This window comes from Microcebus murinus, chromosome 3 (assembly GCF_040939455.1).
Source record: "Microcebus murinus isolate Inina chromosome 3, M.murinus_Inina_mat1.0, whole genome shotgun sequence".
Taxonomy (NCBI): domain Eukaryota; kingdom Metazoa; phylum Chordata; class Mammalia; order Primates; family Cheirogaleidae; genus Microcebus; species Microcebus murinus.
Window position 1 is genome coordinate 11,638,745 of NC_134106.1, and position 26,848 is coordinate 11,665,592.

The 26,848-nt window shown below is 39.5% G+C and overlaps 1 protein-coding gene across 2 annotated transcripts in view; it reads right to left on the reverse strand.

The window, feature by feature from the left end:
* NBAS (NBAS subunit of NRZ tethering complex) overlaps positions 1 to 26,848 on the reverse strand; it is a 328,315-nt gene that overhangs the window by 89,925 nt on the left and 211,542 nt on the right. For both annotated transcript variants that reach the window (XM_076000562.1, XM_076000561.1), the window contains exons 40-42: positions 26,708 to 26,845; positions 13,261 to 13,490; positions 9,299 to 9,409 (exon numbers count right to left, since the gene is read on the reverse strand). In XM_076000562.1, coding sequence (XP_075856677.1) covers positions 9,299 to 9,409; positions 13,261 to 13,490; positions 26,708 to 26,845 — 479 coding nt within the window. The remainder of the gene's footprint in view (positions 1 to 9,298; positions 9,410 to 13,260; positions 13,491 to 26,707; positions 26,846 to 26,848) is intronic.

Genomic DNA, 26,848 nt, shown 5'->3' on the forward strand with positions numbered 1-26,848 from the left:
AAATGTAAAATCTCTGGTTCTTTACAGAAATGTAAATAGTCATATTATTTCAGGAATCCAGAAAATAGTAAAAAAAAAAAAAAAAAAACTCAAACTTTCAGGTATAAGTTTTATATCCAAGAGTCTTGACTGATATTCAATAAGCCCAAATTTTATACTGTGTTCAAATAAAATTAAAATAGGAAAGAAGAGATAATTGCACTTTCACTTGAGTTATCTGTAGCAATGCAACTTGAATAAAACACCTATCTTAATATTTTCATTTTCATCCTTAGATATCTTCATTATACAATAAAATAGTCACTTAGGGTTAATGTTGGGGGAAATTAACACATTTTTGTTTGGTTGATTGTTTTGTGTTTTTTTGAAGGGGGAAGGAAGGAGTTAATGTTGGTCTTGTGCTTCTTTCTGGACAGGAGCCTCTGGTCTGGTGTAATCTCATTCTTCTGTACAGGATGAGTTTGCTACGCTCTAATTTTGAGAGTCCTTCAGGCAGCCCTCCACACTAATAGAAATGCCCAGTTTCTAGAGTTCTCAGAGGCAGCAATGGAAGCATCTGGAGGCAGTGGGATCTCTGGCAGCATCCAAGTTAACTTCCTTATAGCTTTTAAAACAACTCCTCTGAAACATGATGACCTGTTTATTAAAATTACCATTTTTAGAAAGTGCCAACAGACACCTATTTTTGGTTTATGTATATAAAGTTAATACCAATTGTGTTTTAAAACTTTTATGAGAGTGTGATGATACTTGGGATAACAGGGGCAATCTATAAAGTCAAAATATCAAGTAATTTTAAAAATTGGTCTTTTACTTTTGCTTTAATAGAACTCTTATTTTTCCATTAAGACACAGTTCAAAAATTTATAAAAATATCTCTATCTATAAATATATCTCCAGTCTATAAAAGTTTCCCTGGCTTCCTCCTTTGTGCTACTGGCACATGCTAAATATCCTTCTATTGGGGTACTCAAAATGTTTAATTACCTTGACTGTTTCCCTCAATAGACTGAGTGCTGCTTGAAGGCATAGAGCATAATTACATCTTCTTTATCTTTAGTTTTCAACACCAAGGACCAGTGTGTGATACAAAGGAAATACTCAACACATGTCTTCTGAACACTAAGTAGACGGGTGGATGAGCAAACCATGAGGTATCCTCTATGTACAAGGCACTGTGCTCAGCAGCAGGGAGGATACAAAGAGCCATAGCATAGAGCTCTCATCCAGGTGTGAAAACCTAGTCGAGTTACAAACACTCAGAGTTAAATAATGATGCAAAGCAATGGTATTGGCTGACAAGGGCACACACTTATTGTCCAATTAAGAGTAGGATCACTAAAAGCTATGTCTGCAGATGAGGGAGAAATCAATGACAATGGATGGCTTAATGAAAGAAGTACTTGAGATTGGCATCATACTTAGGCAAGAAGCAGAAACTGTGTGAGCAGAAGTATCAAGACAAGAAACCACAAGGCCTGTACAAGTTAATATCCAAGAATATAAATGGCTGGCTGGTGGGAAAACAGTCTTGACACCATCACTATTCAAACTATGCAACGTTATCTGTGAAAGATACTGTACACAGAGCGGTAAAGGACAGTGAATCACAGAATTTCTGATGTTCTTTCATAATTTGCTAGATTAAGTCTGAAAACAATGTAGCGAAGAAGTAAATAAGAAACTGTATAACCCCATTAAAGATGATTCTTACAAAGATTTGCAGGCAGAACAACATGCCAAATGGAGGAGAGAAAACAAACTTGCATTCGTTGTGCTGATTACTTGCTAGGTAAATGAAAGCCGGCACTCAGAGAGGTTACGTGACTTGTCCAGGACCAAGCACCCAGATCTGTCAGGACTTGAAGCGTCTATCTGTTCACCACAGCACAAAGTAACTATCAATTCATGAAGGTCAAGTACCTACAGGAACAGCCACTTCAAAAACAGGATTCTTTCTGTAACACAAATATGAGTTCTCTCTCCTGGCAGCAATAATCTAAAACAGTTCTGTCATATTTCATTCCTAACACCCTTATAAACAGAGTATTCCAGACAGACTTATTTACCAAATGGACAGACAATAACTAGATCTTAACACTTTTAGTTCATCCATGTTTGACTTTATTCTGAATATAGTCTCTCAATCAACATTACTTTTCCCCATGCCCACCCACTTATTCTTCTGTGCCTACAATTCAGTTGGCCTGATATGCAATTTTACCTAATTATCTTGTCAAGGCAGATACTGGAATACCTTTACTGACACATGATAAATACCAAAACCTCCCTTTTCAGTAAATTACAATGTGCTAATCTTTTATAGATGCCAGTAATCAATAACCCATTTCAATAGTTTCCACTGAAAGAAGCTGTTATCTTCCTGCAGAAGAAGAAATGAAATCACTGCTTAGAAAACAGTTCCAAAGAACCCACCACATTCAAGAAAGTAAAAAGAAATACCATGAAACCATTGTGGACTTTTTGCTAATGAAATTAATGATTACACTTAAAACCTGTTTAAGTGCTTTTTCCTGAACCAAGTTTTAGCCATAAAGCAGCTTATATCTATAGTGCATATTTAACTTTCAGAGATTAACTACAGGATGAAGTTAGCATTAGTTGTAGTCAATGCACAAGGAATAAATTATTAGTACTAATCCCATGATTAAGGTGTTCTCTAATGACTTCAAGTTGTCAATCACCCACAAATGTGATTCAAGAATACCATGTATTGAAAGGATTTATATTCATATAAGAAAACAAATTATTTAAATACATTTTTCTTTATTCAGTCTGAGATTGAGTGATAATATAAATCCATTAGCTGACTGAAAGGAATACTTAGAATGAGGAGGAAGGAGGAGGGAATGAGAGAGAGGGAAGCCTTCTGAGGAAAGGCTGAAGAGAGAGCAGAGAAGGTGGGGAAAGGGCTGGAAATTAGAATGCACAGATAACCTGCCAGCACTTTTGCTTCTATCACCTCATCTATTATAGTTCTCATAATAATCCTATGCAGAAGGCCTTATTATTCCTATTCTCTGAAGGAAGCTGAGTCTCAAACAAAAATCACATAACCAGTGAGACGTAGAGACTGGTTCCAAATTGGGCCTTTCAAGTTCAGCTTTCTGCTTCTACTCAATAAAGCAACAAAGCTGATATTTTAATCCTAAAATCTTATGTTGGGTGCAGTTCTGATGCAGTAGCTTGCAAGCATTTTACCCAAAGACTAACCCCAAAAGCACAAAGATCTATGAAGCCAAATGAGTGACCATCACCATGAATGAACAGTGAAATGAGCACGTCTACCTTCCGGATTGCAGGTGCTCCTGCCTAAGGAAATCAATCCAAGATACTTGCCACATGAGTGCTGCAGAATGAATCTGATGTGGCAGACTTGATCTGTGGTGTCGCCTGACAGCTCAACATGTGGTTACTCAGGGAAAATGTGGTCAAAATAATTATGGCATTTTTCAGTTTTGCCAACATTTTGGTCAAGTGTTTTTGCAAACTGAAAAATGGAATGTAACTAATTTTTCAAGATTACCCAGGTAGTTGATGAGAAAATCAATAGCAAGTATCTCAGAGCCTATTTCTTGGTACACTGCTACTGGTGAGTTACTTCACGGAATGTTTTATGATATGAACAGAGTGGCGATATTGAAGGCCCTATGAACAGGCTTTGTTCTTCCATAAAGATGCCCTGTTGCTTTAAGCCTTTTAATTTTCCATAAAATGTCAATTCTGACTGGTTTATATATAGCCTCGTATTACTACTTCTCTAACAAAAAATGTTTTAAGAAACACGATAGCACAGAAATAATAATAGACATCATTTATTAATCACTTACTTACTATGTGCTAAACACTATATCATCTAATTGTATCTTATAATTGATACCAACACTGACTTGAAAAATAATTGTTCAAATATCAGATATTCAATGTTAGGCTGATAGTGGCCACAGGATGGGGTAAGTCTAGCCCATTTCCAGAATTAAAAATAATAGCTACATTTTTTTTTTGAGCACCTACTATATGTCAAGCATCTTGTATAAATTACCCCAGTCTTATATTAGTTCTACAAAATGGGCTGAAAACACTAAATTTGCAGAGGAGAAAACATAGGCTTAGAGGGATTAAAACAACCTTATCTAACAAGAATACACTATAGGAAGGCCACAGAGCTGCTGCTTGAGACATTAATGTGATTAAAAGCCTGCACACTTTCTACTGGATGTAAAAAGGCCAAAATGCATCTTCTTGCTTATATTTTGTGCCATTGTCAGGAGCTCTCAAGTACTTGGGGGAAAATGACGTTAATGATCACAACATGGAAATGAAGGCTGCAGGTATATGGAAGGAATCACTTCAATTTTTGGTAATGGTGGTCATTAGTTTTTCCATTTTTTAGAACTAATATTTTATAACCACATTAGACGAATTCAGTTCAACTTTTATGTAACAAAGTTGTGAATTGTTTTTCAGTTGCCATGGAACTCCATGTTGAAGGTCACATAATCTGAGCATGCCTAGATGAGCCAAGCATGCAATCATGGATGGAACCTAAGTGCTTGGACCCAGGAGTGGGGACTAAATTAAAAAGCAGACACTGCTTGGAAGGGTCCAGGATCTATGGTAGGATCTAGCCAGAGTATGTTTTCTGGCATCACCCCATGACAAGATGCTATCAGATCACACCTCATGACCCTCTGACTATAAAACCAGCCCAATCCTCTTATTTGGAGACATCCTGCTTTGGGAACTATCCTTAATTTTCTCCTTATTTGTGCCAAGTGATAAAAACCTCCCTGTTAGAACCAACTTAGCTGTGTCCACTGACTTGAAATCAGCGAAGCCAATGAACTTCTCTGTTGGGGGGCTAAAAATTTCTTCCTAGGCACAATGTAAATCACAGTTCTGAGCAAGTAATCTTTTCCCCTAGACCAAAACACAAGATCAAAACAAAATTTACGGCTCAATTTTAACAACTGCGTAAAACCTATGACCTGAATATCTATATTCATCATTCCTACTCTAATACGCATTTTTCCTGGTCCTGTATTTTTTGTTTTAAAATTTTCAATGTTATGACTTACTTTTAATAAGCTACATTTCCTTAAATCCTAGGGGACTAAAATGGGGTTAAAGCCTCCCCTTTCCATATATGAATCACTCTCACACTAATTTCTCAATGAAGCCAGTGTTCTTCAAGGGAAGATGGAAGAGAAGGCCAGAATTTAGAATTCTTTACAATGTAACAATCTGAACACAAACCTTCGCAAATATCAAGTTTTAGGCATAAATTCTGCCTTTCTGTTCCCTTGGCCTGGACCACCCTTTCCTCCATTCTTCAAGAGTGAGCTCTTTTCTTTTCACATCCCAGAGAGGTCTTCCCCATTTGCTACTTGTGTATCTATTTTATGGTTTTGTTTTGTTTTTTGTTTTTTTGAGACTGAGTCTCACTCTGTCACCCAGGCTGGAGTGCAGTGGCATCAGCATAGCTCACTGCAACTTCAGTCTCCTAGGTTCAAGTGATCTTCCTGCCTCAGGCTCCCCGAGTAGCTGGGACTATAGGAGCATGGTACCATGCCCAGCTAATTTTTCCTTTTCTTTTTTCTTTTTTTATTTTTTGAGGCAGGGTCTCACACTGTCACCCAGGCTGGAGTAAAATGATGCAATCACAGCTCACTGCCACCTTGAACTCCTTGGCTCAAACAAGCCTCCTGCCTCAGCCTCCTGAGTAGCTGGGGTTACAGATGCATGCCACCACACCTGGCTAATGTTTTTATATTTTATAAAGACAGAGTCTTGCTTATGTTGCCCAGGCTGGTCTCCAACTCCTAGCCTCAAGCTATCCTCCTGCCTCAGCCTCCCAAAGTGCTGGGATTATACGCATGAGCCACAGCACCTAGCCCTTGATGGTATTTACTACAACTTGCAACTTACTTTGGGGCTGTTTTTTAGTGTGTGAGGTGAGGGGAGGGTTAGACTATAAGCTCAATGATAGTAAGGATGTATCTATCTTGTTAAGCACTTAAAAGCATGCTTAGAATACAAAAACTAGTAATAATAATATTTAATAAATAAATATAGTATTATTAGAGTAGCTGGAAGCATCCTCTGCATTTCAAAATGATCTTGTGTTCCAAACTTAAAGACACTTACAGAATTAGCAGAATTAATAAGAATAATAACAGAAATAATTGTAATAGCACTAAAGAGTAACCAGGTTACATACTTTCCACAGATTTTCTCTGATCTTCACAACCCTCCAGGTGAGGGTAATGGTCTCTGTGACTAAGAAAACAGTCATTCAAGAGGATTAAGGAACATGCTCAAAGCTATGCAGTTGGTGGCTATGGGCAGCAGATTTGGATCTGGAAACTTGATCTGACTCCAAAACACATGCTGTCACCAGTAGGCACAATGTACACTGGCAGTTACTGTTGTCTGTAAGATCCACCGCCATGTCTAGAACAGCCCCAAGGTGAAGACAGCTACTAAGTCAGCAGTAAGTGACAAGTCAGACCAGAGCTTGGGGCACTGAACATGCCCCAGTAGAACCACGAGGCTGAGAGAGCCAGTGTCTGCTAGTTGGAAGTGACTCCAGGCACTCACAGCCACTCAAAGCCATCACTGCTGTTTAAAATTGTAAGAAGAAAAAATAAGAGGAGGAAAATAACGGGAAAAAAGAGACCAGCAATTCAAGAACAGGTGTTTATGAGAATGATCTCTTTCTGACAGGAGTGAAATTTTCTAGGAATAACTGCCATTGACTAAGCACCAATCATGTGCCAGGTACTGTAGGTTAGATATTTTACCATTAAATAATTTAATTTTTATTATTCTTAGAGTTGAGGAAATGAGCTTCAGAAAACTGAATTATCTTGTCCAAGGACACACACCTAGAAGTGACAGAAACAGGACGTGATTGAGCTATTTTGATGTTAAGGCTTATGCTTTATCCGCTACATAATGCTGCCTCACCAAAATCTGTCTGTGTGCACTTATCCATAAATGTGCTGTTGCAGGTGATACATTCAAAGTCAACCAGGAGGAAGATGCATGTGCAATTATAGGGAAATAAATTCATGGGGGGAAAATGACATTTTAAAGGAAGAGTAAGACAAAACCCTATGGCAAAGAACATTATTTTTCCGGTGACTCTACCTGTTAACTTCCCAGGGGCACTGACTCAACAAATAAATGTTGGGCAATTTCTATTGTATTAGCAAGGCTGATTTCAAATAACTATGTTACCAGGTTTGATTAAATAGTAAGGCAAACTGCTGCCTTTTAAGTAAAGAACAGGGAGCACCAAACACCACTGCTAAATCAATATTAAGTGCTTTGCCACTCTCAAGTACCGATGCCAGGAGGTAACGATTTCCTGCTTTTGTAATTGCTGTGCATCTGCATAATCACACCGCTATCAGGTATAATGATATGCCAGGAACAGTCTTGCACATTACTCGACTGCCTGATAATTTATAATATATTCAGAGACCAATGAAGCATCCTGTTTGTACAGACATGATATCCTTTTATGTAACATTCAATGAAAGAAAAAAGATATTTAATAAAATGCCAGGATATTTTTAAATGCCAATATGCATATCATAAGAAACATTTATTTGAACATACTACTGGGCTTCAAAAGTGGTGAAATCTGTACAATATTTATTACAGATAACATTATCACCCATGTAGCAATTTCATAAATACTTAAAATGTAGATGTTAAAATTTCAAAGTGATTAATAAAAGTTAAAGAGGCTGAATTCTAAGCCTTTCTTGACCGATAAGCAGGATTTGACCCCACTCAAACTCCCTCTCCTTCTTTAAACTCTTTCTTCTCTTGCTGTTCTCTTTTTGTCTTTTTACTAGCAGCTCTTCTTCTACCATTAAACGTGGAAGGCCCTCAAGGTCTGTCTTAAGTCTGTCTCCTTTCTTCATTCTATATTCTTTCCCACAGCACATCTACAATTTAGCTTATTTATTAGTGATGTGCACATGACTCCCAGGTTAGCATCTTCAGCTCCATCTTCTCTTTTGAATCCCACGTCTATAAGATCCAACTGCTGACCTGACCGTTCCTCTTGGGTGTTCAGCGTGTGTAACTTCCCCATTCCCTGACTTTTCTTCTTCACCCTGCCCTTACAATACCTTGATCCTCATCTAGTGTCCCCATCTCACTGAACAAGGCCACCATCCACAGGTGGGCCAAGTAGGAATCTGGGTACGATTCTTGACACCTCCCCTTTCGTTCACCCTCATATCTAGTTTATCCTTATTAATTAACATATTAAGTACTCTCTATTTCACCTTTTAAATATCTCTGAAACCCATTCTCACCTCCCCTTCAGAACGTTCAAATCCCTACTCCAAACCATGGTCATCTGTCATGGGTCTGTCACCATAATAGCTCTCTAACTGGTCTGTATATGGCTGGCTTCCCTACAATCTCTCAACATAGTAGCCAAAGTGATCTTATTAAAATGCAAATCTGGTCCTATTATGTCCCTCTTGTTCACCAAAATCCTTAAACAGCCTGCTGTTATTTTCAAGAAGAAGCCAAAACTCTCGATAGGGCCTCCATGGTCTTGCTGTAGGGCCTGGCTCCTCTGCCTAGCCTGCCTCATCTCAGGCCATCTTCCTCCCATCTCCCTGGACCTCAGCAACACTGTCAATCTGCCAGGCCCTCAGACTTATCATGTTCCTAACCTAAGGGCCTTTGCACTTACTGTACTGTCTACCTAGAAAATGATTCATTTCTCCTTGTGTAGTTCATTCTGAATCAGTATTTAAGTGTTTACTCATGCATTATTTTCCTCTGGAAAGCCTTCTCTAACTTGCCAAATCCCCTAATTGGGCTGTATTACACAGTACATGTCAGACTTTTAACTTCACATTTGCTTATCTCATTAACCAATTATCACCTATCTGTCTCCCATTGCAAGTTCCAAGACAGCTAAGACACCTGCTTTTGCTCACCATTGTAACCCTAGCGTCTAACACTGTACCTAGCACACAATAGAATCTCAGTAACATTTGAATGAATACATGAATGAATAGCAAAGTATCTAACCCACGGCTATTAGTACTGAAAAACAAAAAATAAAAGGCTATTGTTAGAATATTGACGTATTGATGTATAAAGTCAGAATGTACCAAGATACTAGTCTACCATAGCTGAAAAGAGAAATTGCAATTGTACTCTACAACTTCAAGATCCTTCCAAAATAGATGATGAAAGGAGAGATGGAAATAAACATACGTATGAATTGTGTGCTTACCCACTGTCGGTGAAGAGGAACTCCAAATGGGTCATAAAAACTTCCCAGCGGGAGACGCTATACCGTTGTGCCAGAGAAAGAGCAATGCTGTAGACGTTTTCCTCAAGGGTTCTTCAGGAATGTCCGTCAGGCCCAGGAAAGGGAGAGAAGAGAAGCACATCCGCCATCAGCACAGAAACTGCTCGTTAGGACTGCTCTCCAGTGGAGAGGGGGCCACCAGCACACTCCTTAATAAGACATGTCACAGTGATTCAGGAAAAGTTCTTCCAAGGAATTGTAATGCTCCTTTTTCACTGTGATGCACTGCCATCTACCAAGGACTTGTGTAGACCCGTGGTTCTTAATCATGGGTACATTTTGTCCCCTGGGGGACCTGTGACAATGTCTGGAAACATTCTGGTCATGACAAGTGGGGGGAGGTGGAGATGCACAATTGGCATCTAGTGGGAAGAGGCCAGGGACACTGCTAAACATCCTACAGCCCACAGCAAGGAATTACCCAGTCAAGATGTCAACAGTGCTGTGCTTGAAAAAACTCTGAACTAGACTCTGGAGCCTAAAGGCAAAAAACAGTGCATCTCTATCCTATGGGTAGATATTAGAGAAAGCAGTTAGTCACTCAACAAACTTTTACGTTTTCTATACCATGCCAGGTACTGAGCTAGCTGCTCAAGGATATAAAAACAAACAAGCTCGTAGCCTAGTGGAAAACAGGAGATGCGAACCAGCAACAAACATGGCGGTGACAGTGCTAAAAGAGAGGACTACGAAGCTCTGCGAGAACAGAGAGGAGAGAGTGACCGACAGGAGCTGAAGGCTGAGGAGTAAATATGCACTAGCTCAGCAGGGCTGGGCAAGGGGAGAAGAGACAGATGGGCTTCCAGGAGATGAAGGAGAAGGGAGGTTGCAGTGAGGAAAGCACAGGGTCCTCAGGCCTGCTAAGGACCTGCCTCTCACTCTACAGGCAGTGGGGGATCAGTGGAAGAGTTAATCCAGGACTGTCATTGCCAGATTTGACAATCTCTAGGCATAGCAAGAATTCCACAAAAATGGCCACAGTGAGGCCATTTTGGAAATACTATTGCAGGACCCTACTTCCCAGAAGCACAGAAATGAAAGACAGAATTCTTAGTTGGAAGAATGGTTTGGGCAAAACCACAGAATCAGAAATGACATCTTTGCTATTATTAAATAGCACTGCTAAGACCGTATTTCCTCTAGCTAAAGAAACCACAGCATTTACGTGCTTGATCAGCCAAGGGTTGGCAAACGTTTTCTGAAAAGGGCCACATGGTAAACATTTCGGGCTTTACTGCCATGCAGCCTCTGTGGCATAGTCTTCCTTTTATTTATTTATTTTTTGTGTTTGCTTTTCCACAAACCTGTAAAAATGTAAAAACCATTTTTTGTTCATGGGCTATTAAAAAGAGGCCAAGGATTATGTATGTTAACCTATAGATTAGGTCAGTGTCAATTAGAATTTATTTCTTAAAGTATTTACTAAGTACTTACTTCCACAGGATGGAATGAGAATCCCTTGGGAATGGGGACCATTACTAATTCAAGCTTTCTATTATGGGAGTCTGGCACATTGCTTGGCACAGGGACATGCTCACTGAGTACTGACATCATTATCACTTGTTAAAGTGGGAAGGACCCAAACTATGTTATACCCTCTTCAAAAGTACCCTGCCCGATCCCCTAGAATGTATTATCTAAGACATACAGAGAATAAAGGAGAGACATAATGCACTTACAGAAAATAATTGCCATTAAAATGGATATGCAATGAGTAAGAAAATGAAGAGTAGTCATGTTGTGTAAAAGTGAAGGCACAAATCTGCAAAATGGGAGGCCATGAGGCCTTCAGGGATCTTGTACACAAGACATGAAATCCCATCTCCAAATAAGAACTGCAAAAGCAGCAAACCGGTGGAAACAATGAGGCATTTTAAACAAGCCATTCAAAGACTGTTGTATATTTTTCTAAGCAACAGATTGTAGGGAAGACTTTATTATATATTTATCAAAAGCATATATTTGTCTTCTAGGACATAACTTCAAATAGTATGTGCTAGCTGGATACGTGAAAAAGAAAATAAAGGACAAAAAATCTAGCAAAATGTAACTGATGGCATAAGGCATGCCTTGCCTTATAAACTTGTATTCTGCATGATAACCCTCTTCTAAGAAGCCATGAACATGGTACCAGAGATTACAAATGTCCAGAGGAAAAGCACACTGGATTTGGACATAAGAAACCCAAGCTCAACTCCAGACTGAGTGACTTTAAGCAACTCTTTAAAGCTCTTTGGTTTTTAGATTCCTCTTCTAAAAACTGAGGAAATTGGACTAAATGATATCCTAGGTCAATTTCAAATTAGACATTAAATGATTCTATGAAATTATGAGCCACCAGGAGGACAGAGGGGAAGAAAAAAATATTTCACGTTTCCCTTCTTAATTGAGACCAGTAGATTGTTCCTACTATTTTTCTTTTGATTTCTCTATATTCTGCATTAGTCTAAAGATAACTTGGGGTGTCCTCTAGTATAAAGAAGTCCAGGCTAATATAAAATTATCAGAGGGTACACCAAGGCTAGTTTGAGACTTTCTGAAGAATTTAGATGATAGTAATGAAAAATAACATATACCACTACCATAATCAAGACAACCTTTGTTATTTCAAAGTGATTTGTCAGTAGAGAGCAATAACCATTAAATGCAGGTACAATTTAATCTTAGTTTCCAAGGCTGTTAACCTACACTGAACTGCATGCCATTGCTTCCTTAAGAATGCAAGCGATTATATGGAAAAGTATATGGTGTTGTGGTGAAGATGTGATGGTTTTGATACATGACAGATCCAAGTAACAATCACAGTTATGATCCTCACTACCTATGGAAACTTAGGCCAGTTACTTAATACACCTAAGCATCATTTTATCTCATATGGTTATCTTTGAGGATTAAAAGACATTTATAAAATAAAGCACTTTTATAGAGCACTGTGCATCGTGCCTTGCCCATGGTAAGCACTCAATAAATCATGACGTTAAAAACAAAACATCTCTACTTAATTATTGTGAGTGAACACACTTTCCCACCTTTTGACATGTAAATACTTCTTATTTGATGTGAATTACTAGGAAAAAAAAAAAACAGATAGCAGTACTCAAACTAAAGGGAACTCCATACCTGGAAAGCAACTCTTCCAACTGGGCCTTGAACTGAACTGCCATCTCATACCAGGGCCTGCTCTTCTCTTAACAGGGGTGAGGGGCAAAAGGAGGAAATGGCAGTTGCTACTTGCCTCTCTGACAGGAGAGACTGCTAGAGCCACCTGGCTTCTCTAGAAGCCCAGGGAAGATGAAGGTACCATGAACCGGCAATACAGGACCTTCCTCTGGTATTAAGTCAACTGTATCTAATTTTTAAAATACTGAAGAAATTAAACTGTATGTACTTTGAAAAGTGAGATTTCTAGCCAGGAATAAATGGCAATTTTACTTTTAAATTTCTATCATAAGCTTCACACTTTCACCCCTGACCATACGTGATTACCTCTAACCAGGTCATAATCTTGGTATTGGACTATCAAAATCATGACAAATTTACAAGAAATTTTTTTCCTTTTAAAAACAACTTTAAAAAATCATTTTTTAAAAATAATGGTTTAAAAATCATGGGAAATTAAAAAAATAGTTCAAAATGTTGTCTACATCTATTGTTCTTTCTGAGAAGACATCCACATTCCACAAGAGACTGAAGAAGTGGGAGAAAGCCCTGTTCACGGTAACCATGGATGTAAACCACCAAAGGACTGTGATTAATATTCTTAATAATCCAACTTGCTCTTCTGAAGTTTAAATCCATCCTCTACCCCATTTTTTTTTTACTTTCTTAAACAGGTGCAGAAGGTATAAATTCATCCCCCTTTGAGACAAAGGTACATTCCTTACTCTGTTAGACCAAGGATAGTTTCCCTTTTATACTGGTCATCCGCTGTGAACCGCTGCACGTCCACACCCTTCCGGAGGCCCTGGAGGATCTGAGCCTGGCTGAAATCCAGGAGACGTTCGTTGTAGTAGTGCAACTGCTTGGTCAGGGAAACGAGGTCTTCGGGCCAGGATTCATGTCCATGTCGAGTCACGTGCCCGGTGACCATCTTGATTAGCTCCTTGGGATCAGCCTGTGAAAGGCACGGAAAAGAATAGGTTTTACAAACGTCACACAAGTATGAGCAGGTCTGTAACAAAGAGAAAAAGACCATGTCTGCAGGGCACCAGTCTGTTCCTTCACACACTGTCGTCATGCGCGCCACAAGGCTCACAGCGACACTGTGGGGCCTGCGGGGTGGCACTTCACCCCCTGTGCAGAACACAGAGACAGGACACGGAACGGAGTCCAGACACGGCTTTCTAGTCTCTTGGCTGTTCTTCTTCAACCTTAAAAACCTCTCCACATGCTTAAAAAAATAATATATTCTTGCTTTTTCAACTACCATAAACCTATATCACAGCTGTTCCCCAATCACCTGATCATTCATAGTAACTCATTCTAGAAGTAATTTTTTTCATCATTGCCTCTGGATAAGTTTTCTGTGGACCACCACGAGCGTTTTCAATGAAAGAGTTGCAGTTCAGTAACCTCATTATAAATGGCTAGACAGCTGAGGAGAAAAATATTTTCTCCAGGGATAAGTTAGGGAAAGGAGGAAAAAAAACAAACCTATTCCTAAAATAGTAAATACTTCCAGTTGTATGAAAACCCATCCAACCAATTTTCACTCTGCTCAATTTAGAGCTCACTATGTAACTCTCAGCAACTTCTCTAACAACAACAAAATTATTCAAACAGAACAAAACTCAGAATCTAACAACTGACAGGAAAGGAGAGTAAGTGATTAATTGGCCACATTTATTTATGTTAAAGTTGGTCTGGGTGTCAAGGAAGTAACAGCAGCTCAGCCATGATTTTGGAATTACTTAACTGGGAGCATAATACTTGAACAGCATTAATTGAATCAATCCCAACTGTGGGGAAGACATGGTACATATTATATTTTAATATAAGCAAATTAGAAAAAAAATAAGACTCTACCTTTGGTTCAGAAACGCACTCCTAATTACAGTAAGCTGTCAGCATTTCTAATGTGTAGGCCATTATTCCGAGGTACACAGGAGATTTGTCAATGTCGAGTCTGTATTACCAAACCTAGGCTGACATTCTCTCTCTTGATCCTATTAAGGAATAATCTGGGACTACTGACAAAAACCAATTAAAGAAATATTCTTGGATTCTAGCAGGTAGACTTGAGTAAGAGGCAACTTTACTATATTTAACTTTTCCCCTACCTCTATGCACATACTGAATCTTACTTTCGAAAGCCACAAACATGTCAAGCCAAAAGACCTGAATTTGAATACTAACTCTCCCACAGTAAGGTACAAGATCATCTTTTCATTCATCCAGTAAATATGTTTTGTGCACCTTTTATGCACTGAGTGACGTACTAGGAGGATATAGCCCTTCCCTCCAGGGACGGCGTCGGTTAGGAGAGACAGTCAGGTACACTGAAAGACAGTGTGACAGCAGCAATCCCAGGGCACTTCGGGCACACAGAGGTCAGGCCTGGGGCTCAGAAAGTCTTGGAAGTATCTGGACTAACTCCTCAGGTACCAGTGGTGAAAAGGTTGGCAACAAATAGAGAGACAGATTCCAATAAAGCATAGAGAATGTGCTAAGGCCTAGGTGACTAAGGCTTGATGAAACGATGGAGTGAATAAACCAAATCTAACTGCAATTAGAGAGTGATGTGGGAAGCAGCTGCATATGAACAGTGTTTCTGGCAATGGACAAAGGCAAAGGGGGGGGGGTCCCACACCTCAGCTCTTAATGCACCTACAGCTGACATTTAATTCAATCCCTTCCTACCTAGTGTCCAAACCCCTCAGGGCACCACCCTAAACCTCCCAGCAAGGCCACAGCTACCCCTACAGTCACCTGGTCCTACAGGGCATTTGCCCGGGGCCAGCCAGCCCACCTACACCTGCTCTGTGCTGCTGGTGTGCACTGCTGCCACCTGCTGTTCTCTCACCTCATCTGGTTAGCACTTTTCTGACCAGTTGCAGAGAGAGCAACACCAAATAGCCAATGCCTAGGTTTGCAGTGTGGCAGGAGAGCTCAAGTTCTTCCAAGGAGATCCTAGTACCCCAGATTTGCACTCCACCAGCAAATTCATGTTCACCAAAACAATGAAGAAGGCCTTTCTTCACATATACATACATACTTTCACCTGTTGGTTTCAGACTAAAGCTCTCGGTCTGAACTTGAAGGAAAGGCTATAGCCATCTAAACTATCTGCATGTGTAACTCCACACCCTCTCTCTACCAGGCTATTGTTTGCACCCCACACTCATGGCAACAACCACTTTTGTTCTACCAACAATTCCTCGCGATTTTTTTTCCACATTCATTTTCGATGTCTTATTTTCTGGTATCTCCAAGATTTAGTGCACGTGCTGTGAGAGTGGCCTACATGCTTTTCACTTAGCCTCAACAGTATAACACCTCCTCATTTCTCTTCTCTTCATACTCTAATACAATTTATAAAACAAATCCCAAGGCCAGGTGGAAAGCAAAGCTGCAAAATGGCAGCATGTAGCAATAACGAGCATAATTACCACTAATAACATTTACACGGCCTCTTATTTAACCTTCAGAAAGTTTCATGTTTCCACATACAAGCTCAGATTTATACATGGCAAAAGAATGTATTATTTCCTTTTGCCAGTGAAGAAGATGATATGGCCTAGTGACATGAGCACAAGCACACAGAACTTACTAGATGAATGACTTGTGCGAGTTACCTAACAACTATGAGCTTTGTTGTCTCATCTGTAAAATGGCAGTAATAATATTTAGCTTTAATGGATATGAGAAGCCTAACAGACAATATATACATATAAAATAAACAACTAAGACCTGGCATGAAGCAAGTGCTCTAAAAAGGAATTATGCAATTTGCTAAAAGGTATACAAAATCATACTTTAATTGTATAGTTTACTTTACATTGTCTTCTTTTAATATTATAGCTTCTGGAGGGCAGAAGCCATGTGTACTTCATGAATTTGCCTTCTTCAGAACACAGCAGAGCCTCGTGCACAAATCAGGTGCGTGGTAAAAGGGGGCACACCGACCTGGCTTCCAAGTCAGTAGCACTGGTTGATATTCCAGCTCCCCTGCCCCCAACAGAGATGCAATTTAGAACAAGTTACTTCATATCTCTGTTTCTTCACTCCTCCCCCTTTCATGGTTTCTTGCAAGTCACAAATAAAATAAGGCATTTTATAGCAGTCCTTCCCCCATTATTATATGAAAGCAAATTGAACCCAGAGCTTACTCTCCAGGAATTCTAAACTAGCCACAGACAAAGACATAGACATAAACAATTCACAGAGGGCATGTGACTATAAGCACCATTATAGAGTCACCAGCCAGAAGTTCTGGGGAATTCTATGAAGGGAGCAATTGATTCCTTCTCAATCCTTCTGGGGCTCGGTTCCTTCATATGTGAAACAAGGAAGCTTCACCAGATGACCACCTTTCTAAGACTAAAATATTATTAATGTATAAGAATTCAAACATTAACATAAATAAATCTTTGTAAATCCCTCCCAGTGAGGAAATGAGGAAATATCTCCTCTCATTTAAGCCTCCACTAAATATTTAGAACAGATTTTTAAAAAAAATACAATTTCGGACCAACAAATTATAGCCAAAAGATTCCTGTACAGTTCAAACAACTTTAATCTCTTCTCCTGTACTAAGTAGAAATTGTGTGGCCCCTCTGTGAATAATTTTTATTTCATATTCTTTGTACATAAAATGTATTCACTTGTTCAGGAAAAAACTTAAACCGTTTGTTTTTCCTCTGCGCTCACACTAACATCAGAATCAACATGGGAGATTTCTGTGACCAGAGGTGGGGGATTTCATCCAGCAAGCAAGCAATTCTGCAGTGACATCAGCTGGGTGTCTTCCAATTCAATTCTAACACTATCTACTTGGAGGTAGAGCCAGACTTATCTCCCTTCAGACTCCCTTGAAAGTCTGGGCCTCTGGAACTTCTTGACTGGTTCAAGTTGGTGTCCCCATGACCCCTTCTTTGGGTTTAATTTGCTGGAGCGGTTCACAGAACTCAAGGAAACATGTAACTTTCGTTAACTGGTTAATTACAAAGGATACTGATGAAGGGATGCTTAGGGTGATGCATGGCGGAAGGGGCGCAGAGCTTCCATGCTCTCTCCTGGAGCACCACCTCTAGAAACATCCAGTTGTCAGCTATCCAGAAGCTCTCCGAACCCTGTCCTCTTGGGTTTTTACGGAGGCTTCACTACATAGGCAAGACTGATTAAACCATTCGCCATTGGTGATCAACTTGACCTTCAGCCACTCTCCCCTCCCTGAAGGCTGACGGGTGGGGCTGAAAGTCCCAACCCTCTAATCCGGCCATTGTCTTTCTGGTCACCAGCTCTGTCCTGAAGCTATCAGTCAACATTAGCACACAAAAAAACAGCACTTTGGAAATTCCAAGGATATTAGCAGTTGTATCCCAGGAAAGGGGATGAATACCAAATAAGTATTTCACAATATCACATCACTTTTCCTAAGAAATACTTAAAAACAAAAATCTAGTATTTCAAACTTCAGGATGGAACAACCTAGTATTACATATATGTGTACTGAGTCTGTCACTTAATACTAATAACCCTGTCAGACAGGTGTCTCTTAGTCTCATTGAAACTGTCTAAAAGAAAAATCAAACATTAAGGTCTAAAAATATAGACTTTGAATAGAAACTTGGGTAAGCACTAACCCGCTTGCCCTTTAACCCACTTCCTTATAGTTAGTTGGTTACAGGACACCCTTTAGCCCTTTCCTTACAATAGCCTACTGCCTATAAGTTACTTAGACCCTGTCACAAAGCTTCCCTTAATCATTTCTGTAAGATAATATCTTTAATGTCAGAAAACCTCAAGTTTCCATCTGAGATATTTTCCAGATCCTGCATTCTATTGGGTCCACTGACACCAGCTAGTCTTAAGACCCTCTCTCAGGAACCAACTTGGCTCAGAAATGTGGTTTCTTCCTCTCTTTGTCACATGACTTCACTGCTCGCCTCTCAACCAATCAGCAATCCCCAGCTCCTTAGCCCCTTTACCCAGCACCCCCCAAACAAAAAATTCCCTTAAAAATCTTGGTCCAAGACTTCTCATGGAGGTAGATTTGTGATTCCCTCCCACCTCCTCATTTGGTGGCCAATCAATTATTAAACTCTTTCTCTGCTGAAATACCTGATGTTTCAGTGTATTGGTCTGTTACTGCGCAATGGGCCATTGAACCAGGCAGTCTTACAACATCATCTGTTTTACAGATAAGTAAGGAATTAAGGAACTTGTCTAAGGCCATTTAGCTGGTAAGTGGCAAAGCAGGGATGTGACTCCCAAGCATAACGCCTCCTCCTAAGAACCAACCTTTTATATTTGGTATGTAGGAAGGGAATTGCTTAAAATTATGATGCTCTTGATTAGACCAGTGTATATGAGATCCCACTAAATGCAAATAAGATTTGGCATTAGAGTCCTTTTACAAATGACTGACTTTCAATGATAGATTTTAGTACTGTCAATCTATATTACTCTAGGTAGACTTTTTCACACATACATTTCTGTACTCATCCCATATATGTGTGTATGAATACAAATGCCCACAGCAGGCACACAAAGGTAGGTTTTCAACTGGATATCCAATCTGAGCTGTATTTTTAAGCCTCATTTTCAATTCTTTAATGATAACCGAGAGTGTTTCAGAATCATGAGAAAGAATACCATTTCCTATTCAACTCCTGATATAACTACACCTCATTTTAAAATTCTGTCTTAATAAGGTGATGAATAGGGGTATCCTATTAATTTCTTGATGATAGGTTTCTGTCTACAAGTTTATGGATTATCAAATATTTGTTAACTATATAAGAAGATTTTCAATACTTCAATTTATTGTGTAAAATAATACTAATGAGAAGAGACAACTTCTCACAAAGGCTTCCAAGAAAAAGTAAAATTATTATAATAGTTATGGAGAAAAAAGATAGGAATTGGTATCAAAGACTTGGATTATCAGTTTTTCCCTCCTGAGTTTTCCATTTCTAAAACTGAAGCAATTTCTTCTGAGTCCTCATAAAGATTAAATGAGACTGGATGGCTGAACAAAGTTCTAGCTCCCTATGCAAATTATTTTATCATTGTCACCGCCTCTTTCTATCTCTTCCTCAAGGAACTTCACTGGTTATGATTACTTCCAATATTCAATTTAGATTTTAGTAAAAAAATTCTTCCCGAGTTTATCATTTTTCTTAAAATATTCCAAAGTATCTCCTATTCACTCCAACATCTTATTTCATACATTCATTTATTCCTGCACCCCCACAAGTGCACAACTGTTTAAAGATTCTAAAATATTTTCACATGATTTTCATTTGACCCTCACACCAGGCCAGTGATGTGCACTGAGAACCCTGTTTCTTTTGTACAGATGCCCAATCCAATGCTTGAAGTTTCCAGAGCTGTAGTACTGTAGTGGGGAAGTGAGTCAAGCTGCCTGGCTTCCTGCCCACTCTCCTCACACTGCTAAACAGGTGTCTACGAATGTTCTACACACAGTGCACACCTAAAATCACCTGGGATTATTTGTTTAGAGTACATTCAACCTTCTCTCCCTGTTTTCCCCACCTAAGTTCAGTGACATGATCCATGGGTATGAAAGCTTTTAGCCTCTTGTGAAGAGCTTTAAGGATAGCTTCAAACATCTTCCATATTCAGTATTCAAATATGGTAGGTAAAACATCACAGGCTGCAAAAAACTAACAGCATAAAAAGCCATTAAGAATTTAAAATGAAAATTGTGAAGAGTTAAATTATTTTATTTCCTTCCCCAAAAACTTGGCAATGAAGTTCTTTGGGTTGAGGGGGGTGAAAAAAATATGATTTCTTTACAAGAATATGTCTAAATCCCTGTAAAAGCAAAACATGAATAAATATTCATGACAACAGAATGCTCATTGACTTAATCTACTGCTTACTAGTAGAGGTAATAAATCCATTCTGGTTTAATAGTCTCCATTTCTTGGTAATATTATTTGGAAAGTTTTAAACAGGTGGTGTGTTTCCCCTCCAGGGTTGTTATTTTGCTTGAGATAATTTCCTACTTAGTATTTTCAATTAGTAGTTTAAAAAAACACATCTTAGAAATAGTCTACCATAAAGTTTTGAATTTCATCCCCTGCTGAGTTTGCTTCCCTAGCCTATAAAACTAAAGGACATGTTTCCATTTTTAACTGATTTTCTCTTCTGAAAACTTTTATAAAAGAATGCAAGAGAGATCACACTTTAAGATACATTTACAATAATTATAAAGGTAAGATATAAGTGAAAAAAATCAAGATACAGAACAATGTGTATAGCTTCATTATATCTGTCTATATATTTATATAACTACATTTTAGGCAGATTTATGTACATATATGTATATGTATGTGTGTATATATGTGTGTATATATATATATATATCCATAAACTATTTCTGGATGGATATGAAAGGGAAATACTGACTTTCCATTGTATATCAATTTCACACTTGAGTTTCTGGGCCATGTGTGCATTACATTTCAACCATAAACATGAGTTAATCAGGACTAATACTAGAAAAGAAAACTCTCTGACCATTTGCCAATCACCATTACATAAAGCTAAAAAGAAAAATGCAGGTAAGCAAGGTAGGCAGCTCCAAACATCATCTGGAAAAGCTGTCGATTTCTGGGAGCCTCTGCTGGCTAGTTCAAGACGGTGCAGCCCTTCAAGATGCACAGGCCTTGTATCAGAAATAACCCTACAAATTGCATCAATACTTTCATTCAAACCTAGTAATCTACCTAAGTTAGCATTCCTGCAGCACATAACTCCAGGGGGTGGAAAGAGAAAATGTGAAAAGACTGTGGAATTAGAAACAAGCTGAACTGACAACTGAGTGAAAGATAAGCTTCACTGGGTGTTATTATGTGTAGGCAACAAATTGAAACCACTTTGATTTCAATTTCCAAGATGATTCATCAGGAGTTTGTCATATTTAATTCCAAACCCAGCAGTGCTGTTTTATGCAGAGGAAGATGCTGAAAATACTCAAATAACAAGCCATTAGGCAGTCAATGGAAAACTTTTATGTACTTAAAACATCCAGCTATTGTGCCTACCCATGTTTCCTTCAAATCCAAGAGGGTCAGGACTCATAACTGCAAACCTGAATTCTCATGGCTGTCCTGACACGCAGCACTTGACATGATTCCTGAACTTATTCACACACCAATCAACAGTCACTGAGTGACTACGGTGGGTGAGGTGTGAGGATACAGGAAGCAATAGGATTCCTGTCCTCAAATAAGGTCACCACATTGAGAGCAGAGAGATGTGCATTGACTGTACCACCCTAAAAGAACTGCTTTCGCATACACAGAAAAAGAAGGAGCCTGGGGTCTGAACAGAGGTCAGGGAAGGCTTCAGAGGGACTGCTTCTGAGCTCAGACTTGTCTGTTCACGGTGCAGAGAAGGAGGAGGTATTTCAAGCAGGGGGAATTACATCTGCGCACACACAGAGGCACAACAATGGTTGTTAAATTCAGAGAAATCTAAGTTCTAAGCAGCCAGAACATAAACTTCAAAAGAGGTAGTGTCAAGAAACACATCTGGAGGGGTAAGAAAGAGCAGCCAGTTCACTGAGGATCTTACCTGCTATATACAGGAGTTTAGATTTTATCTGGTAGACACAGAGCAACGCATGGAAATATCCCACTGGGAATTACCTGCTAGACTTGCATGCCAGAAAGATCACTCACGTCCAAAAAAGAGTGATGCTGTTTCTTCAGAAAAAAGCTAAAGCAGCTTGCACGTCCAGGTAAAAACCAGGTAAAGCCTGGAATCGGGAGCTCTAAGTGACAGGACGTCACGTGCTACCAGTTACCTTGAACTAGAAACCACATTTCCGAGTCTTATCTTCTCCAAAGAAGATTCCTTTTCTGCAAAATGGGGTTGCTCAAAGGATCAAATGGCAGAACGAATGTGAAAGGCGCTTTAAGACAGCCAAGTGCCTTTTTATGTTTAGCTGACAGCTCCCATAAACAAGCCGACTGCTGCTGTCACACCCCTGCCTGACACTATTTTAGCCAGATAGGAGAAAAGCCCCCACAGGTCACAATGAAGTCTAGTCACAGACTGCGTTTCTATCCTTCTCCTCTAGATCCAGGCAACTCCTCTATGCTTTGAATTTTATATAGTAAAATTTTAACATCTCAAATACCTTTTGAAAAAACAGCACAGTGCATACAGCAGGCCCAGTGACACTTCCATGCCTTTGTCACTGCTATTCTGTCTGGAATGCCCTTCCCCAGGTATCTGCATGGTGCTGCTATGTCCTCTCCTCTTTACTCAAAGGTCACCTTCTCAGTGGAAGAGTTTTCTGACCCTATTTGAGTAAAGTACACACACACACACACACATACACACACTTCACATTCCTTTTGCTTTTTCTTTAATACTTCTTACTGCCAGCTAGCATAGCATATATTTTATTTACTTGTTTTGTGAATGGTGCCTCCTTCCCCAATAAAATATAAGTCCTACAAGGGTGAGGGTTTTTATATACTATATTCACTACTGTTTCCTCCAGAACACTGGCTGGCATAAAAAAGTCACATGATAAACATTTGATGAACACACAGACATACACACAATTCAATGACCTCATATGTACTGAAGAATTACTCATGGATTTCTAGTCACCTATCCATTGAACATTTGTTTATGACCCTTTATACTGCCACCTTCTTGCTCTACTAAGCACTGGGAGATCCAATAAATACAACAGTGTCTACTGCCCTCAAACAACTCATTATCTAGTGAGATGAAAAGTATATAGAGGATGTTGGTGCTTTGAGTCAGGCATCTGCCAACCTCCTCATTTGCCAGCAAATTAATAAAATCCTTCCTTCCTCAAACCACTTGTCCTCATTCTTCTGATGTGGCCCTTGGGAAAGTGCTGAACTTTTGGTAACAGAATTTGGCATCCTTAGGTGGGCCCACTGGCACCCCAGTGGAATGGCACCCCGCAACTTCTACAAGAAGCAGAGAGAAGCCCTGGGTCAAAGCCATGGGTCTTCACGGGTAGGAGCAACTTCTTTTTGAGGTGAGAGAGCAAGAATGGCCCCAGAAGCTGCCGGAGCCTGCTTTATCTCTGGGGAATTCCCATCTCTGTCTCTCCAAAGTAGACACAGCTACCTGGAACCTGAACTGAGTTGAGGAGAAAGAAATGGGTTTGAAAAGTGTCTGGATGCCAGGCCATTTGTTGGGCAAGTTCCCCGGCATGCTTGTTGAGACCCTGATTCCACCCATTTAGGAAGGGTTTTGAACCCTCCAGCCCTGCAGCAGGGTGTTTGTTGGAGGCCCTATCAGGGCATTCGTTCTGAGGCATCTTTTTGGGGTGGAAGTCATTAGGTTGAGTGGAACTAGGGAAACTGGTTTGAATTCAGAGCTCATTTGTGGTCCCCAGGGAACAGGGGGACTGTGCCACTATTTGGGGAGAGTTTCCCAGGGAATGGGGAGATTAGGCCACCCATTTGGAGAAGGTTTTGAACCTTCCAACCCTGTGACAGGGCATTAGTTGAAGTTCCAGGAAACAGGGGGATTAGATGACCCATTTGGGGAAGGTTTTGAACCTTTTAGCCATTTGGGGTGACATTTGTCCCCTTTGGACTCCCATTTGTGAACCTTCCGATCCTGTGGTAGGGCTTCTGAGGCACAGCTGAGGTGGCCTTTGTCCCCTTTGGATTCCCATTTGTTTGATAAGCTCTGGTATTTTTGTATCCCCTGTATTATCTGTTTGTTATTTGTGAGTTTTGTTGCAAACTAAGGAAGCTCCATCTCAAAGGCCCTTGGGAAAAACTTTGGCTGAGTGATTAACTTATGGCAACAAAGCTACGTGTAAAGAGAATGATGTTACTATAATCCAACGCACGTGCTGGAGTTGACCAGCAGGGGCCATAAAATGAAAACTCCCGTTTGGTTGATAGGACTCAGCATTTTAGATTCTTTGTGTTGGGAATTCCCTATGTTGTTTGTGTGTGTTTGTGAGCTTTTGTCTGGTGAGTTTTTGTACCTTTGTCTAAGGATAATTGTGATATCACATCGCCCCCAAATTTCAAAGGACTTTGGGTGGTAGGAAGCCTCCAGGAAAGAAAATGCTTTTTGTTTTGTTTTTAAGTCTAGGACTCAGACGGCGAAGGAGGGGGCCTAGAGCCCCTTGCCTCCAAATATCCTCACAGGAGCCCTGGGCAAAACTGACAGTGGGGATTCAACTGGCACTAGGAAAAGGATAATTAAATATGTTTTTATGATTATGCATGCTCATGGTGCCATTTGGAAGGAAAGGGGTCTCCTGATGGCAGGAAATAAGGATATTAAGTATGCCACCAAAACAACGGCCTTAATGCCAGCCGTGGCTGAGCCCAAATGGGTGGCCACCATGACAAAAAGAAATCAGGCCACTTGCAGAGCTGCTAAGAAGCCTGCTGGAGGTGATCTGTTCCTCAGGGCCTTGATACCCTGGCTATATTTAGACCCCCTTAAAAACTAAAGACTGGGGCTCTGACATTTGGGATGGCACAACTAAATGGAGACAGAATTCTCATACACTCATCTCCTACCCAAAGCGTTGCTTTCAGCCTCTTACGAGGCACCTAGCCACACAGCACGACCTTACTATTCATTTCAGCACAGATATCCCATTTCAATGATATCCACTTAAAGATCTCACTCAAATACACTTTGAGAACCCAACTGACTTTTTAGGAACAAAAATCAAGTTTACAACAAGGAACAATGCATTTGGTCAAAGTAAAGCTTCACTGAATTTCACCATAGAGTTTCAGAGCAAATTACTTGCTACTTGTGTACATACATAGCACTAATGAAAAGATAAGGGTAAAATAAACTTGCCACTTTTCTACCTGCATAAACACATCATCCCCTCAACTTCCAACACAGATCAATATACATTTCGTATTTCACCTAAAAGCATACCTGAAGTATAAAAATAAAATTACTACAGTATAGTAATTATTTTATGTGAGATAATTAACTCTATAAAGCAGCAGTAGCTACCATAACCAAAAAAAACCCCAAAAACAAAAACATTCGATTTCTAAAATAAAGTAATACTTCATATCAACTGGTTAAAAGAAGGAAGCATTCCTGTTTCTTGGCCAAATGTCATCACAATAATAAAACTATGCCTAAGGACAATATACTTCCAATAATGATGGTGCCCCGGGAGATTCACCTCTTTTGTGAATGGTTCTCCCATACCCGCTCTTCTTTTACATAAAAACAGATGGATAAAAGCCATAGTTATTGCCACAAATAGAATGTTTTCACATACTTTTAGGTTCTTAGATATGTTTTAGTTAGTTGAGGCAGCAAGAACTTTGATAAACACTGAAATTATTTGTTTACATTCTACTTTGGGTCAGGGAAGGAAGAATCTTGCCTCAGTAAAATTTGAACCTTGGATTTATGTACATAGTGGATTTGAAAAGTCTATTTATTTATCTATACTTAAAATAGTAATTTTTTAAAAAGCGATCCAAAACAGAAGTAGATCCTCTCCCAATGCTGAAAATTAAGACTGGTCTATACAAGTAAGCCTGGGAGAATTTTCCAGTGGCATCTGCAGCACTTTTACACCCACAAAAGAAGGCACATCATGTAACTTCAGGCCACGCTTAGATGCTTTCACTGAGAAATTAACAACAAAATTACATAAAAGCAGTCTGAAGCTTGTGGCAAGTAGGAATGATAAGTTTTAACATTCCATCTGTACAATTACTACTCTTATATCTCTGGCTTTAAAAAAAATAAAAGTGAAATATTGCTCAAAGAATTACTTTGCCCATTTTCCTAAATTAGACAGAGCCATCTTCCTTTTGAGAAGTGAATTAAAAACCCACTTCTCCACTTAGCCTCTCCTACTACTTTAGCTTTTCCTTGCTAAGAACTTAGTAAAATAAAGTAAATGAAAGAAACGTCAGGGGAAAGAATCAGCAGTCACAATAAATATCAGAAACTCTACTTCTTATGGATACCTGGTAAAGCAACTTCATCTAACACAGAAAAGTCAAGCGCTATCTGCCACTTGGAATGCAAAGGGGATCCAAATCCTCCAAAAAAATAAACGTATGTTTTGACTACTTTAGAAAAGCTTTAACTCTGCTCATTAACGTGGAAACCATGAGGACTTACCCTGTAAAGAGGATGGCACTTATCCCTGAAGCAAGGAGTCAGCCGGGCATAGATCTGTAGGCTGTAGTAGTAAGCTGCCAGCTGGAGAGAGAATGCAGAGTGGGGCTGCTTTTCAAAGCATCTGTTAGCATCTAACACCTA